This window comes from Papaver somniferum, unplaced genomic scaffold (genome assembly GCF_003573695.1).
Source record: "Papaver somniferum cultivar HN1 unplaced genomic scaffold, ASM357369v1 unplaced-scaffold_10, whole genome shotgun sequence".
Taxonomy (NCBI): Eukaryota; Viridiplantae; Streptophyta; class Magnoliopsida; order Ranunculales; family Papaveraceae; genus Papaver; species Papaver somniferum.
The window spans coordinates 9,842,314-9,860,178 of record NW_020618825.1 but is presented as its reverse complement, the minus strand read 5'-3'; the positions used below and the strand labels follow the sequence as shown (position 1 = coordinate 9,860,178).

The 17,865-nt window shown below is 36.5% G+C and overlaps 1 protein-coding gene and 1 pseudogene across 6 annotated transcripts; both read right to left on the bottom strand.

The window, feature by feature from the left end:
• Positions 1–7,487: 7,487 nt before the first annotated feature.
• LOC113326617 lies at positions 7,488–10,658 on the bottom strand. 6 transcript variants are annotated; one of them, XM_026574316.1, is made up of 4 exons: positions 10,562–10,658; positions 10,270–10,334; positions 8,057–8,165; positions 7,488–7,869 (listed from the first exon to the last, which is right to left on the bottom strand). In XM_026574316.1, exons 3-4 carry the CDS (start codon positions 8,161–8,163, stop codon positions 7,593–7,595), a joined length of 384 nt encoding a protein of 127 aa, XP_026430101.1. In that variant the 5' UTR covers positions 8,164–8,165; positions 10,270–10,334; positions 10,562–10,658; the 3' UTR covers positions 7,488–7,592. The 6 variants fall into 6 exon arrangements, with proteins under 6 accessions (XP_026430101.1, XP_026430102.1, XP_026430099.1 ...); XM_026574317.1 differs by having other exon boundaries at positions 10,270–10,409; positions 10,562–10,635; XM_026574314.1 differs by having other exon boundaries at positions 7,488–8,165.
• LOC113326616 lies at positions 10,569–13,984 on the bottom strand (annotated as a pseudogene).
• Between the last annotated feature and the right edge of the window lie 3,881 nt (positions 13,985–17,865).

The following is a 17,865-nucleotide window of genomic DNA, read 5'->3' as shown; positions in this document are numbered from 1 at the left end:
TTTACAGAAAGTACTAATAATGATGTAACAATATTAAAAGACAAAAAAAATTCCCAGTAATAAGAAATTTAGAAGAAAAAAAAATTCCCGGCAATAAGTGTTAACACAACATTCAGTACGAGTATAGCGTGACCCAACGTTATACACGGTAGTTTATCTTTTAAGATTTTGTTCTCTTGGAATTCATTGTATATCAGGAAACCATAAGTTAGGAAACACTTCAGCTTTAAACTAAAGCAAAGTTTGTATATAAATATGTTGTATAATCTTTACGATCTTTCTTGTACAAGTACCAATCAATGAAAGTTATCTTCTGCCCTATTTTGTTTCTCAACCTCTTCTTATTCTAGTTAACCTAAACCTGGGTAGTTCTGACTTGGTATCAGTTAGGTTTTTCGATCCTATCAAATGTCTATTGAGCCTTCAACTATTTCCTCTACAACCTCTGCTATGATGTCCTCTTCCAGCTCTTCTTTGCAAACTTTCGTTATGTCGATTGTTCAATTTTCACAGCCTCATCACATCATCACCGTTAAAATGGATGAAACCAATTACTCTTTGTGGCGTGCTCAGTTTTTGCCGTATCTTCAGGGCTATGATTTGGATGGTCACGTCACAGGTACAACTCCTTGCCTTGCGTCTGCTCTTGCTGATGAATCTCCCAATCCTGCTTACGTTTCATGGAGAAAACAAGATAAAATCCTGGTTAGTTGGCTGTTCTCATCCCTTACTCCTTCTGTTCTCCATCATGTTCATCGTCTTACAACATCCAAAGAAATCTGGACCTTCCTTGAAGCTCAGTATGCTTCTAAGTCTGATGCTCAAATCCACCATCTTCACTGTGAGTTACGTGCCCTTAAGAAAGGATCTCAGACCATGCAATCTTATATTGATCGCGCTCGAGATTTAGTTGATAGTCTCGCTGCTGCCAACACAAAAGTTATGGATAAAGAATTTCGTCATTGCCTCCTTGCTGGTTTAGACAGTTCTTATGATGCGATTTTTACATCTCTCACTACTACTATGAGCTATCTTACAATCGAGGATTTTCTTACGTATCTTCTTACGTTTGAGTTGCGTATTGAACAGCAAACTAAGACGTTAAATTCTCAGCATGTTGCTAATGTAGTCGCACCATCTCGACAACCTGCATATCAGTCATCTCGGTTTTCTATAACGAATATCTCTCTTGCACCGTATGACTCCTCATCCTTTGCTCCGTCTCGCTTCATGAAGCTCCAGACTGTTGGAATCGTTTTGATAGAAGCTTACGTCCACCTCGGCGTCAACCACCATCATCTGCACATCGCGCCTATACTACTCAAGGGACTGGCTTGCTGCCATCTCCTCCATGGACTCCTGAAAGTGGTGCCACAGATCATATCACTAATGATTTTTCTCGTCTTCAATTCTCAACTGAGTATACTGGTCCTGATCAAATACAGATTGGTAATGGTTCTTCTATTCCAATTTCTAATGTTGGAACCTTTATTTTTGGAACTCCCAACCGTAAGTTGCAGCTTCGCAATGTTCTTTTTGCACCAGAAATATCTCACAATCTCTTATCTGTTTCTCGTCTCACCACTGATAATAATGTTTTATTTGAATTTCATCTGAATTTTTGTCTTGTGAAGGATCGATGTACCGGGAAGGTTCTTCTCCGCGGCATTAGGAAGGGTGGTCTCTATCAACTTGATGATTCGTATGAATCTCCTACAGCTTGCGTAGGAGAACGTTCTAGTTTACAAGAATGGCACTCTAGAATGGGACATCCAATGATACGTACAGTTTGTAAAGTCGTTTCTCAATTTTCTCTTCGGGTTTCAAGTCATACTATTAGTTTTTTTCCATCATGTCATGAACATAGGAGTCATAAATTGCCTTTCAATTCTAGTAAAACTACTTATTCCAATCGCTTAGATCCAATTGTCTCAGATGTATGGGACCTTCTCATATTTTATCTAATGAAGGATACAAATATTATATTATTTTTATTTATGCGTTTAGTCGTTTTACTTGGATGTTTTCTATGTCTCAGAAATCTGATATCTTTTCTATATTTTTTTTGTTTCAAAAGCATGTTGAAAATCTTTTTAACCGAAAGATCAAAATATTTCAATCTGATAATGCTGCTGAGTATCGTACACTTACTCTGCATCTTCAAGAACTTGGTACATGCCCTCATACTTCTGAACAAAATGGTTTAGTAGAATTTCGTCATCGTCATATTCGTGAAACTGGTCTTACGATTCTAAACATGGATTATGTATCGTCCTCATATTGGTATGATTCTTTTTACACTGCTTGTTATTTAATGAATCGTGTTCCTTCCACTTCTATTAATAATTCTTCCCCATATGAGGTTCTTTTTGGTCTCCCACCAGACTACACTTCGCTTCGTTTGTTTGGTTGTCTATATTATCCCCACCTACGTCCGTATAGGTCTCATAAAATGGAATCTCTTTCTTTTCCTTATGTTATTATTGGATATAGTCCATATCACAAAGGTTACAAATGTCTTCACATTCCTAAGGGTCGTATATATGTTAGTCGTCATGTTACTTTTGATGAGACCACTTTTCCCTTTGCATCCGCATCATCACCTTCTTCGGCATCGACACCTTCGCATGTAACTCTTTCTACCCACTGAGTTTGTCTTTACCACCGGTATTATCCACACGTTCTACTGTTCACTCGGTTCGTCCAGAATGCCCAGTTTCCGCTGCATCTCTTGACTTCGATCAATCTTCCAGTGTACAACCAACATCATCTGATTTGGCTCCTCCACGTATTGTTTCGACAACAGATAGTAATGTACTTTCGGAAATTCAAGATGTACAGCCAACAGTACCTGCTACAACACCAACTCCTCTTTTGTCATCTAATATGCTCTTGCCAGCACCTGCTTCTGCTACAGTACCTTTGTCTGCTACAGTACCTGCGTATACTACAGTAATTCCTTCTACTCCTGTTTTGTCGACTGAAGTCTTGACCGCGCCTGCTCCCGTTTCAGCTGTGGTTCCTGCTCTTGGGACACATCCAATGATTACTCGGCAAAAGATGGAATTTTTAAACCTAAAGTCCTTGGTGCTTCCAAATATGCACTGGTATGTGATTCACTTCGTGAATCAACTTGTATTTCACAGGCTCATAAAGATCCACAGTGGCGTACATCATCAGATAATGAGATCAATGCATTGCTTCGGAATGGTACATGGTCACTAGTGCCATATGATCCTTCTATGAACGTTATTGGATGTAAATGGGTATTTCGTATCAAACGAAAGGATGATTGTAAGATTAAACTCTTTAAAGCTCGCTTGGTTGCTAAAAGGCTACAATCAACAAGATGGAATAGATTATTCCGAAACATTTAGTCTAGTTGTTAAACCATGCACTATTAGTATTATTCTTACATTGGATTTGTCTTCCAATTGGACTATTCATCAACTTGATGTGCAGAATTCTTTCTTACACGGCGAACTTCAAGAAGAGGTGTATATGAAACAGCCTCCGGGTTATGTGGATCCTCATTTTCCTATACATGTTTGCAAATTACACCGTTCTCTCTACGGACTTAAACAGGCTCCTCGTGCGTGGTACCACAAACTTAGTACCTTTTTGCTGCAAATTGGGTTTATTACCTCAAAGTGCGACTCGTCTCTGTTTATTCACAATGGTAGTTATGATATTATTTATTTGTTAGTTTGCGTGGATGACATTATAGTTACTGACTCCAGTACCATAGGTATCAATTCTATTCTCACTCGTTTACAACAAGAATTTGAGATTAAAGATCTTGGTTCCTTGTCTTATTTTCTTGTCATTTAGGCGACTCGTACTTCCTCGGGTTTATTTCTTTCTCAACAACGTTATGATCATGATATCCTTATTCGAGCAAAACTGGATGGAGTTAAACTAATTCAAACCCCACTTAGTACTTCTGGCGACATCACATCTGATCGTAGTACCTTATTATCTGACGCTACTGAATATCGTAGTATTGTTGGAGCTTTACAATATTTGACATTTACTCGTCCTGATCTTGATTATGCTGTCAATAAGGTATGTCAATTTATGCATGCTCCTACTATTTTTCACTGGGTTTAGTAAAGTGCATACTACGTTATCTTAAGAATACACCTACTTTTGGTATACTTGTTCGGCCATCCCCTTATCTACAGCTATCCTTTAGTGCGTATATTGATTCTAATTGGGCTGGTTCTCTTGATGATTTCTACTAGTGGTTATTGTGTTTACTTGGGCGGTAATATTATTTCTTGGAGCGCTGGTAAGCAGAAAACAGTGTCTCGTTCTAGTACTAAACCGGAATATAGGGGTCTTGCAATTTCCACTGCTGAAATTATGTGGATTCAGTCACTTCTTTCGAACTTCGTGTATCTACTCATTCTCCTCCTGTTCTATGGTGTGACAATCTTGGTGCAACTTATTTCACTGTCAATCCTATATTCCATGCAAAGACGAAGCATATTGAAATTGACTATCATTTTGTTCGTGATCAAGTTGCTTCCAAACTTCTTGATGCCAGGTTCATATCATCTAAAGATCAAATTTCTGATATATTCACCAAACCACTGTCCAATGATCGTTTTTCTCTTTTAAGGTCCAAGCTAACGGTTCAGGATAACCCGTTACGCTGCGAAAGGGTGTTAACACAACATTCAGTACGTGTATAATGTGACCCAACGTTATACACGGTAGTTTCTCTTTTAAGAGTTTGTTATTTTGGAATTCATTGTATATCAGGAAACCATAGGTTAGGAAATACTTTAGCTTTAAACTCAAGCAAAGTTTGTATATAAATATGTAGTGTAATCTTTACGATCTTTCTTGTACAAGTACCAATCAATAAAAGTTATCTTCTACCCTATTCTAATTCTCAACCTCTTGTTCTTCTGGTTAACCTAAACCTAGGTAGTTCTGACTGTAAGAAATTGGTCCTACTAAACCATAGAATGCCTCCCTTTTCAAACAAGAATATCAAACTTGAAATTTGGGATCTATCGGCGTTCATATGAATACATATATCTGTTACTAATAATCATAAAGAATACCAAATAAATTAACCAAATCTTAGAAGAGCTTTAGCCATGACTTATACTTCTTGCCCAATCATTGTTGTCCCAGAAAGTTATTTACTACCAGTTCCTACTACTTCCCCTACCCATTGGTCTCCTCCCCCCTAGGTTGGACCCCTATTACTATTGATGCAGTGTGGGATTCAAATTCTCTAAAAGATGGTATAGGATTTCTGATTAGAAGTGATTCGGGGAAATGTCTCTATGCAGCGGAAAATTCTACTCCTATTTTTTCAGCAGAAGAAGGAAAAGTAATTGCCGCTTAAGGAAGGTTATAGAACTGAAGATAACTCATTTGCTAATACAGAGTGATAATGAAGATTTAATGACTCGTCTGCAAAATGGAGAATTTGAAGGAAACTCAGTAACAGATGCAAGATTGAAGGATATTAAATATTTTGCTACTTTATTGTCCCACTGTAAATTTAGATTTGTTCCCCAGATTTGTAACGGAAACTCAGTAACAGAAACAACAACTCTATGTTTTGGAGAACCCCACCAACTTGGCTTTCGGCTATACTTGGAGGTGGTTACTAAGTCTTGATATATTTGATTTTCTTTTTTGCTAATAAAAAACATTGTATTAAACCAAAAAGAATTACAAATGAGTTTTCCGAAAGTCAGGGTGATTTCCCACCACTCATTACTAGAGTTTGAGCTTCTACAATGTTTAGCATCTTTGACTGCTTTAGAGTTGAAATCTCTACTAAGATGACTAGATTGAATGAAATAAAAGGAATTTAAAAGTAAAAAACAATCATCTACAATAGTAGTACTGAACGAACATAAGTTGTTGGTTTTATTTTTTAAGATATCCATGACTTTTTTTGCATTGCTGTAGAGGCAAATGGAGTAGAGATTTTTGATTTTCGCCCATTTTATGGCTTCAAATACCGCCAGACACTCTGCCTCTTCTGGATTCCTTACTAAGAAATTGACAGTTTTTCATCCCTTGTAGCTCCCTGAACCTGTAGTTACATAAATACCAATACCAGTATTATTAGTATTTTTTTCATATGAAGCATCACAGTAAACTAACCAACAATCAGTAGGTAATTGGTGGGTAGATAATGGAAAAGAAATACTACTATCATTAGTTGAAGAACTACTAGTAGAATAGGTAGATTGAGCATTCACAGAAGAGATAGAACCAATAGTATCATTGGACGGTTTTAGAGATAGTCTAGCCGTAGTTGTTGGCTGAGACATCTTGATATATTTGATTTGCTTAAGAAAAAAAAGTAACCAAATTTTAGATCCATCGTCCTTTTCATTTTTAGAAATTATTAAAATTAAAATGAAACCTATTTTGAGGCATGCTGAATTTTTTTGAGGCATACAAAATAATGCCAAAATAGGGTAACTAAATGAAAAACAACATCACCCCTTATCCACCCTTTTTGATAATGACATAACTACCCTTACATAGTTAGTATTAATGATTATGATTAGATTTGATTAGCTAGGAATTTTAAGGATTGAAAATTAAATTATTAGCGGTGAATTAGTAGGAAATCAAATTTATGTGAGAGAGTCGGGGTTTTTGAGAAGAAGAAGAAGAATAAGTGAAAAAAACTTGGATTTTGAATTTTGAGATTTTAGTGATTAGAAGTGACCAAAATGTGCGATTCAATTCAGAGGTAGATTATATACGAGGTTTAATTTCTTTTTATAAGTTGAATCTGTCTAAAATTGAAATTTTAAAACCCAGATCTACTGACCAGATGAACAGTTCGGCTGATAACTTTTCAACCGAACTTCATTCTGTAATTGACGAATTTAGGTTCGGCTAATTCGAACAAAATCTAGCAAAGTCGCATTAGCCGAACATAGTGTTTGTCCAAATCATACACTAGGTTCGATTCAAAATTGATACTCCAAGATCAGCCAACTGATCTTCTGAAAACCCGAATTTCATCTTTGAAATTATATTCTATCGATCAAACAAAATAAAATCAATCAAAAACAAGATGAGTTTGATACATATACATTCTAAAATACATCTAAGAGCAATTTATATTTGGATTTCACACTCGAGCATCGCTTACTTCTGTTCGTGTTTGCATTGCTTGATCAATTTCTTGATTGAATTGGAGTCCAAGATGTTTAAGTTTAAAGTTTATTTTGATTTTTGATTTTAGGTTTTTGAGGATAAGGACATTCTAGTAATTTAAACTGTTCACGGATATATGGGTAATCGCACTACCTTTAGACACCCCTTATAAACCCATCTCAATGGTATAATGAATGAGTATGCCTCGAAAAAATTGAGTATGCCTCGAAACAGGTTTCATTAAAATCCAACTGGTAACATTTGATAGAACAGAAATCAAGATTAAGTCCAGCTGGTTAAGCCCATCAAAGAAAACAGTATCATGAATGGGCCCACATATTATTGCTGCATATAGCTAGTAGTAGTAAACAAATTCAAATAACCAGTTGTGATTAGTGGTTACTAGTACGTACTAGTAATATGAATTATTAGTATTATTATCATAGCTCAGCAGTAGATGATGACGAATGAGGTAGTTCGTACTTGCGTGATGCCTGACCAGCTACCGACGATATTTGAATATTGATATCCACACCACAACTTTCACTGCAAGGGCATGCTGGTGGGGGTGGAGGTTTTGGTTTACAACAACAAGGGCATGCTAAGACTCCATCGATAAGAATCGTCGTACCTACATTGAAATCCTGGAAGCAGACTTCCCTAGCCACTGTAGCTCCTATGGCATCACATTTAGTTTTACAACCATTTACACAGAGCCTGCAATCAATCAAAGAATTACGTAGTAAAAAATACTCATTTGTTTCTTCAGTTGGACATTGATTCCAAATTATTGGTTTGGGTGGTGGAGTTGATGATGGTAACCCACAACAACACTTGCATACGGCCTGTTCCGAACCCCAAAAGTTGCATTCTAACTGAGATACTTCTCTGTCTTGCGACTTACATTGGGTTATGCACTGGTCTTGACAACCATAGCAATAGATCATCGGACGATCTACTCTCTGTGGAAGTTTCCCCGGGGCCACACGAAATGGCTGCAGCTGATGGCATCTCTACAAGCGTATATGTAAAACACAAAGATTAATATCGATGGGAAATCAAATCAAAAGGAATAGTCAGCTAAAAGGAATAAAATTTTAGAATAATCCAAAGCTCGTGTGCAGTACAATGAGAGTCTAGATCGAAGGAAACAAAGTAGATGATAAAAAAATTAATTATAAAAAGAAAGCACTTACCTAACATACCAACAATCACAAAGATGAAAAGAACAAGAAGAAGCAAAGCACTGGAAAAACTTTTAGTTTCGGCCATATTCTTGAAATGGCTGGTTGAAACAGTTGGTTTTGTTTTTGTATTCTGTTTGTGCTTTATATTACCATCCTTCATACACGATATGGGTCTCTTTTATAACAAAACTGGATCTTACAATAAGTTTAATTAAAACGTATTAGAGATGATTCCCAGTCTTTCTTTAACAATAGAGAGACTAACAGATTAAATATTATATTCACTGAACAGGAAACAAGAGCAAGCAACATTTATGATTTTGAGAAATCTGAGTTTTGCATTCAATTTTTCTTGGAAAGATTTATAGGATCCTCAATTTTAGAGATATGATGCAACTCAGATTTTGTTGGCTACTTAATCTAAGAAATCTTGAAAGATCCAAAACCAAACAATAAATGCTCCTTCTATTCTGCATTAGCACATGTATGTATGTATGTATGTACGTATGTAGGGAATATTATTTTACTGATGTATCCAGAAAAATGATCCAGTCTTTTTCTATTAGAGACTACATAAAATCCTCATCGGTTCATGGCTTTCACAATCCAGATATAGTATTTCTCAAAAAGATTATATGCAAGGGTTCTAGACAGATGATCATCACTTAACCTCACAACAACACCCAAGGTAAATATGTAACTAGCCTCTGGGATCAGAATTGTTTGGTCTTATAGTCAACTAGCCGCAGTAAATGATGTATGCAAATGATAGAAATGCAGGCTGGTGAGTGAGACTAAGATGCTAAAACAGAAAGTAAGACGCATTAGGATGCACATTCAACATATTTTAATAAGAAATTTGATTGTCCTTGTCATTTTACAGATGTGAATAAATGTCAAACTTCAGGATGATGACACACTTATAAACTACTATATATAGTAATCCTGAATTTCAGTGGACACATGCATGTTACCAAGTACCAACTATCAATCAATACTAGATAATCTTCAGTGAGGAACCATCCTTTAGCACGATTAAATACTGATGTAATAATATGAAGAAAAAAAAAATCCCAAGTCCCGAAGTCTCTCGATTAGAGTAACAAAGTGGCCCCACGTATGCCATAGAATGCGTGCCTTCTTAAATGATTTTTTAAATTTAAAACTCTGGATCTATCATCCTTTCCCTTTTAAGAAATGAATAAAATCCAATAGATAACTAGGGATGGCCATGGAGCGGGCATGACAATCCCGATCACTCCCCGTGGTAACATTGTATAGAACAAGAGTCATAACCCAACCAGAAGGTGTTGTGAGGAGGTTAAAGTAACTACTTACCCCAGCTGCTTAAGTCCATTAAGGATGGGCCTTTTAATTGATAGATTTACTAAATTTGGACCACAGGCTTCAGTAGAACCATACTCTAGGGTTTGTAAAAATGCAGACTGGGTTCAATGGGTTGCAGATCTAAACGAACATCATCTAAAATCCTAAACTCCATGGGACAATTGGCTAGCACGGGGAGAAATTTATAATTAGACATCGATCGATGTCTCATTGTGAATAGACATGCTCACTCAACTGTTTGGAAACAGTATAGCTCAAGATTAGCCAGAGGTAATAGAGCTGCTAACAACAAGTGTGGGAACTTGGACCTGCATTTTACGAAAATTGAACTCTAAAGCGAAGAATACTCCTGTGACATTGTGCAACTACTGTGAAAGAAGTTTTGACCATACTATATAAATGCTCTTGTCACATTATGATTCATCCCAAAGTCGAACTACATAATCTAGGATGATAATTTTCAAACAACATACTGTTTTTTTGCTTGCATTCCGTGTTTGGGGATTGTGAGAAAATGGCCTACTAGAATTAGCACGTACAGAAAAAATAAAATTCAGATTCTTTTAAATTTTAATTGGCATACCTGACAGAAACCCCCGTTAGGTCCAGAACAATGGATGCAGTTTCTGATACACCGGAATAAGTTGACTGCAACAACATAAAATTTAATGGTTAAGGACAAACATTTGACAAGGTTCTTGTCATAGTCCTTCTCTGCTGTGCCTATAAAAAGGTGACACAATATGTTAAGTATGACTGAAGATGATGCACCAAAAAGCTTAAACATAGAATGAAGCTGATAATGTCTGAATGTGTCTGTACAATTGCATATTTAAAATGTAACCAGGGATTTTAAGATGATACTAAAATCTTACCAATGTGCGCAGTTTTTGGCTTCCAAAATCCTCTGTTGAAACATTTTGTGGTTTTCATTCTTCTTCAATCCTGCTATTGGCCCTGTAAAACGCAGAGAACTCTTGTATCTTCAAACATATAACTTATTAGGGTAATAGTAGGGAAAACTTTTTGCATCCAAAAATCAAAGTAAAATAAAATGAAGATAGCAAAAATAAAAAAATTAAAAAGAAAACAGTGTCATAAGAGAGAAAATTAAAATGGAAACGCTGAGCTTCAAAAAGTTGGTTTATCTTTAAATTTTCCAAATAAAAATACAAAACTACGTTTCCCAGAAAATTGAGCTGATTACAATTCAAGCTAGAGCAACAAGTGCAAATTAGTACTACAGTTTTTGTAAATACATACATACCTGTACTAGCAGAAAATAACAGGATTTGCTATTTTAGTTAATTTTTGTATCAGCGTGGTCCAAGATGTACTCTTCTGAATCAGTCTCACTATCAAAGTTTATGTCTTGGTCTTCGCCTAGTTCTAAGGATTGAACATCTGGTTCTAAAAGATCTTTTAAATTATCTAGAATGTATGACTCTGTCAGTTTCCAAAACCCCAATGAGTTGCTCTCAAAAAAACCAATCCAAGAAACTCTTCCTTTCTTCTTAACCTTGCAATCCAGAGACATTGCTTTCAATGACTTAACAATCCTGTCAACATCTTCTCGATTACCACCCTTTAGTTTCAGCAATATATCCCCCGAGGATGTTCTACGGCCGCCATACATATACCAATAAGCTAATACACGAGGTGACAACCATCGATGGATCAGTTTTGGTATACTAGGTCTGCCCTTTGGCCAGAACTGGTGTGCATAGAAACCGAAGTAAGTGTGTGCAATGATGGAGAATTTAGATGGTATCTCTTCAACCTCCTCATCAGCCTTACTTGGATTCTTTACCCATTCATGGTATTCGTCGTGGATATGTCTCTTCAGTGCACTATGAACACTAGACTCCTGATTAAACTCAAACTGGATAGCATGGACCTTCCTTTCTTCATCTGATTCTATCTGCAAACCACCCAGCAATAAACCAATCAAGATCTCTCTCTGTTCTTTGGTGAGATTCAGCCTTGTAGGCTTCTTAATCACCTTTTTGCTCAGGCTCAGAATAGGCCCTAGCTTTTCCATTAGTAGCGGCTCAACATCAAATTTCTTCTGGCACATCAGATCATATACTTTTTCTGCTTCATCATTTTCTCCACATAAAAGATACACGCCCAATATGGTGTTGCAAGCTCGGGAGTTGACACCAATCGCCCCATCACATTGCATACGGTTGAAGATCTCTGAAGCCTTGACAAAATTACCAACTTTTACTAGAGATTCCAAATAGATATTATAAACTGTTCTATTTGGAATGCATTTCTCAACACAGCGGAGAAAAGCTGCTTCCAGTTCACCGTGCATGTTCAATCTAGAATACATACGCATTAGGTTAGTAAAAGCTGGCAAAAGAGGCTTCAGACCACTTGTTATAAACTCATCCACAAGGGTTCCCACAATTTCAATTTCCTCGGTTTTAGACATCACCTCTATGATTTTGTTATATGCCACAAAAGTGGTGAAACCCAAATGGTCTTGCATCGCCCTGAATATATCCAATGATTTCATAGGTTCTCCGATCTTAGAATAAACTTCCATTCGGTAAACAAAAGCTTGATAAGGAAGAGTAGCATCAGAACTGAGGAGTTTAAGCCATGTACGTTCTGTCCCTTCCACATCCCCTTCCTTCGAGTAAGCCCTTAATATGGACACAAGAACATCTGTCCCCTCTTCAAATCCAAGTCGCTGCATTTCTTTTCTTAATTCCATAATCCTTTCTCTATCGATTTCATCTTGGTAGCTATGCAACCAAATCAAACCTGCATATATATCCTTTTGTATCTCTAATTCACATGTTTTTATGTTATGGAAAATGAATTCCGCTTGCTGGAGAAATTGCTTCGAGGAGCCTCCTGTTTTACCAATAAGAGCTCTGAATAGAGAATTGTGTAAGCTAAGACGAGGTTGGTATCCCCCAAACTGAATCATACGGTTGTAAATCCCACATGCTTCTTCTAAACAACCTTCGTCTGACGAGCTTAGATAAGCAACTGTAAGAATATGGAATGTTGACTCACTAGACACTCGACCTTTATTGATTATATCGTCAAATATCTCACGACATCTAGAGAATTTCCGCTCCTTCCCTGTGTAATCTGCTAGCCTGGTTGCCAGTGCAAAATCAAATTGAAACCAGCGTTGTCGAATCATCCATTTATACACCTGAAATTCAAATTATCTCATTTCCCAATATTCAAACATGTAATAAAACCAAACAAAAAGATCTAATGTTGATCACTGCAAATTATACAGAAATAACCACAAAATCAAGGTTCATCGTAATAACTAATAAGGCTTCCACATGGGTAGTGTACACCAAATCCTCCACCCTAGCAAAGCTCATACAATAAACAAAAAATCAAGGTTCGTGATAAGTCATCTACATGGACAGCGTGCACCACATACACTAAACCACTTACACCGAATCTATGTGCTTTAAGTGCCAGGTTCATACAGATTATACCAACAATACAACAAAAGAGCAACAATTTCTCCTTAAATAAGTTGTCTAAGGCGTACCCTAGGTGCCAAAGTTGCATAAATTTCCACTGGGCACCAAGCAGTGCAAGAGAGATACCACTTTAAAACAGCGCCCAGGCAAGGCGCCCAAAGTGGTATTTTTCTATAACAATACTCCTTATCCTAATTTTGCCAAATTCAGTCAATTGATGCATAAATTTCACCAAACAAATGAAAATTTGAGGTTCAATTGAAAATTAATTACCCAATAAGCGGTTTCGTTGTTTTACGCATCGAATGAACAGCAATGTAAGTAGCATCTTCCTGAGTAATCCATTTCCTCTGTGCATTGAGAAGTCTAAGTGCAGTAGGTGGTTTATGAGATGGCAATTCTTTACATAACCAAGCTATTCTAGTTCTCCGCCATTGTTCAGGTAATTCTTCTAATTCTTTCACTTCGATCACCGGTGAAGATGGTAAATTCTTCACTAAAATACCACCATCATCAGAATCAGAATAATCAAAATTACTCAAATCCAAACCCTCCTCTTCTTCTTCTTCTGGTAGGATTTTTTCGATTGGAGTAGAAGAAAAAGAAGATGAAGAATATGAAGGGATATTATTTACTGAACGAAAACCAGAAGGTTTAGGGTTTAAGAGTTTGAAGGAATGATGAGGGAGAGTACTACGGTGGGAGCTATGAGAATGATAAGTAAAGGTATTATTACTACATGGGAGTGGTGGCGATTTTAAGATGAGAGTCATTATCAATGGTTGATTATGGTGGTGCTGGTGGTGGAGGTGGTGGTGGTGGTGAAATGAGAAAGAGGTATAAGAAACAGAAGAAAGCATTTCGTCCGAGAATGTACTGCTTTTTCTTATCTCTTAAAAAAACGCTACAATGGCTAAAACTAATATCGGATTTTATATTCTTAAAAAACGTTTGGGGGTAGATATTTTTATCTTCTCTCCCGTAGCGCGGGTTGAGAGTTCGAGCACTTGTAGCAGCGGCTGCTATTACTAGTGTTAACTCGCACTCCATGATACCAGTACTGTAGGGAAAAATACTGTTCACTCCATAAATACGGTTTAGTCTAGGTCGAGTAAACTAGGTACAAATTAGTAATATATGAAAAGTATACATATATTAAAGTATATATATGTTGCAGATGGATTTTACATAAATCGTCTTTGTTCGAAGATTTAAAGTATGGAATTTTTTCTCGGGTAAATTTCAATATCAATGGGAATCACTGTACTCATGGTTATTATCTTGCAGATGGAATTTATCTAAAATGGTCAACTTTAGTTTAATGTTACCGTCAGCCACCTGCCGGTGAAATGGGTCGTTCAAACTCGTATTTCAATAGTAAACCTATGAATCTAAGAAAGGATGTGGAACGGGCTTTTGGAATTCTGAAGCGGAAGTTCGCAATCGTTTGTGGGCCTTATCGTGGTTTAAGTGCTCGTGAAATGCATAAGATTATGCTGACTTGCATCATTATGCACAACATGGTTATCCAGGAGACCCGTCGTAATAAGAATTGGACTAACCATCAAGATGAAGACTTAATGCTTGAGATTATACCAGCTAGAGGATTACCTGCAAGGAACTATGCGCAAATGACCAGTCATATTGAGAACATAACTCTGTATAACATGTCTAGGGAAGATCTCAGAGCGAATTTGTGGGCTAAGTTTGGAAGAGATGGGGGACGAATTGAGTAGTGTTTGTTTCATTTGTTTTTGTTTTTTCATTATTGTTTTTTTTATTATTGTTTCACTTGTTATTTATTTTTATTTTTTAAAATTGTTTATGTTTCATTTGTTGTTCCATAATTTTGTTTTGTAGTTGTTTTTTAAGTTTAAATTTTTTAACGGTCATTAAAAGTAGCGGTCTAGACTTCATCGCTAGCGGTCTAGACTCAACCACTAGCATTCCTTATAAATCCTTCACTTCATCCGTTTCAAACTCACACATCACTTCTATACAAAAACTTCTCTACTTTCTGGTTAAATTATGGATGATCTTAGTTTCACTAAAGATGAAAATTTATCTCTTTGTAAAAACTATGTAATACACTATCCAAAGAGAGGTGAAGAACGACGGATGAACGGTTTACCTAGTATGAGTTATTTGGGTAAAATTCATGATGCCTTCTACACAGAGACAAGTAATCCTCATAACCGGGATCGTGCTGCTTTGTTTTGCCGATTCATGGATATCAAAAAAGAGCTTGTGGATTTTATAGCTATGAAAAGGATTGTCACTCGATACCGTCTTAGAGGTGAGACTAATGTTGAATTGGGAATACGAACTCGAGACGAGTGGCGAAGATGGAAACGAAAAGATTTCGAATAAGAAGCACATTGCCAAATTCTTAAGGAGTTTTTAATAGCTCGTATGAGATGTTAAGTTTAATAATGTTTTCACGGATGTTGTCAAATTTATGTTTTAATGTACTGCAAAAAATTAGTTTAAGCTTTAATATAATGAAAAAAGTAGACCAATTTGTAATTAAAAAAACAACAGAACAATTTCATTCACCATAACCAAACTACTACATATTCACTAAAATTAAAGCTGATACATTAATTAATTAAGTGGCACTACTTCATCGTCGTCTTCATCATCCTCATCTTCAGCTTGAACCCCAAATTGTTTTTCCATGTTTCTCTTGTTTCTTTTTTCTTCCAATTCCTCTGGTAACCTTTACATCTCCATCTCCCATGCCATGAATTGTCTGAGATTCATTTTCTCGGTGTTTACATTTAGAATCTTATTCTTGTCATAGTCTGAAACAAATTTTTCTTGAGTTAGTCATGTTTTTTCATCTCCTTAGTCAAGAACTTGCGGTCTACAACTCTTTGTTTTTCGACAGTCTTCTGATGCTCTATCAAAGTTTCCATAGTACTACTACCTCCTTCACTTGCTTCTCCTTCTTGGGCAGCTTTTCTCGCTGCTCTTGCATGATTTCTTCCTAATAATTTTCTCTTAATTGAAGTATTGACATTCAAGTTGGATTTGTTGTTTCTGGTGGTTTCTGGTGAAGAAAATGTATTATCTGAAAGGGGATGAGATGATTGAGGTGGTTGTTGTGAAACTGGCGTTGAAGGTGAAGAAGTGTATGGTGAACTTGCAGGTATGTTCTGCATGTTTTCTAACACTTATGGATTATATTTAGGCAACACTTTCAAAATAACAACTTTCATAAGAAAAATTTTTCCTATTTTTATGGTGCCAATCAGTTCGGCACTTTCGTTCGAAATCAACACCAACAAGACACCTCTCTCGACCACGAGCAGCTTGCATTAGAGCGGCGATATACAAGGCAACTTGGGCGTTGATTGTAACAAAGCGACCGGAAAATCCATTTGCATCACGCTCGTTGATGTTCATAGTTTCGTTTCGAAAATTAGCAAATATGTTATCCCACAACTTGGTAGATTGTTGACTGGCACCGTCGATACTATCTTGTGTAAAGAACACACAGTTTCTTCAAATGCTTTCATCTTCGGTTACGGTAAATTTTGGACCCCTAATCTTCTTCTTTTGTTGTTTAGATTGAGTATTAGATCGATACATATTAAAGAAATTGTACAATAGTAGTGAATGAAATAGTTAGATGATGAAATTTGTTTTAGATTAACAAATGTGAAGAGTAGAGAAGAGAAGGTGTGGGTTAAAATGTTAGAGAAATATGGTATTTATAGGGAGGGGGGAATTATGGATGTTGGATCAGATTATACTCAACGGTGCAAACTAAACCGGTCGGTCTTAAAAAACCCGGTAGCGGTGCAGTAAACACCTAACGGTGTAAACTGGACCGAGCGGTCGAGACTCGACCGCTCTGTTGAAACTTGACCTGGCCTGGCTAAGTGGCAAATTTTCCACTTAGCCAGGCCAGTTTTTCAGTTTTCCCCTTCAATAGTGGGTGCTTAAATGGTAAACTCTTTGGTTTGCCACACCCATAGGAAGGGGCCTAAGGCCATTTACTACACCGCAAGGTCAGGTCAAGTTTCCACCGAGCACCCAAAGGCCTTAATAACCCTTATTATTTACTCCCTCCGTCCCCTATATATAAGAGAAAAAGTGGAATTCTCTTAGAATAAGAAAAAATTTGGTTTTTATAAATTTTCCTAATTGTACCTGATTTACCCTCATCAATTCCCAATACATTTTCCTAGGAAATATGTAAAATATGAATATATTAAAAGTTTTTATTTCACTAAAGTATTTAAGAAATATAATTGTTCTTGGGCATTAACTAAGTTTATGAATATCATACTCTTCAATAAGGGTATATTGGGAATAAATCACATTGGAAATACATATCTGCCTAAATATAAGGCCTAAAATTTTTTACTTCTCCGCCTTTATAACAGGGACAGAGGGAGTACAATTTAGTCCAAATATTTGCATTTTAGTTTAGAGTAATTCTAAACAGACCGAGAAAAAGAAACCATGAGAAAACCGCCTCTCACACAACTTTTATTTTCTTTTTTGTAGGTCCCAGTTGGCCCACGCCCTCGGGAGACGTGCAGGGGGGCGTTTTGTGAGAGGCGGTTTTCTTTTAGTTTTCCTTTTCTCGGTCTGCCAAGAATTTTTGTTTAGTTTAAAATGACTGGAGATGATGTCAGCAACTTTAAATAATACATAAATAATTAAAAAACAATTAATCTTTCGAACAGCTCGTCTAAAAT

Excerpts from the sequence above, each read along its gene's own strand:
- LOC113326617 (XM_026574312.1), bottom strand. The coding sequence starts at position 10,619 with ATGAAAACCACAAAATGTTTCAACAGAGGATTTTGGAAGCCAAAAACT. Across the intron at positions 10,410-10,561 it reads GCCAAAAACTGCGCACATTG|GCACAGCAGAGAAGGACTAT; the intron begins GTAAGATTTTAG and ends ACCTTTTTATAG. Across the intron at positions 8,166-10,269 it reads CTAACGGGGGTTTCTGTCAG|AGATGCCATCAGCTGCAGCC; the intron begins GTATGCCAATTA and ends ATACGCTTGTAG.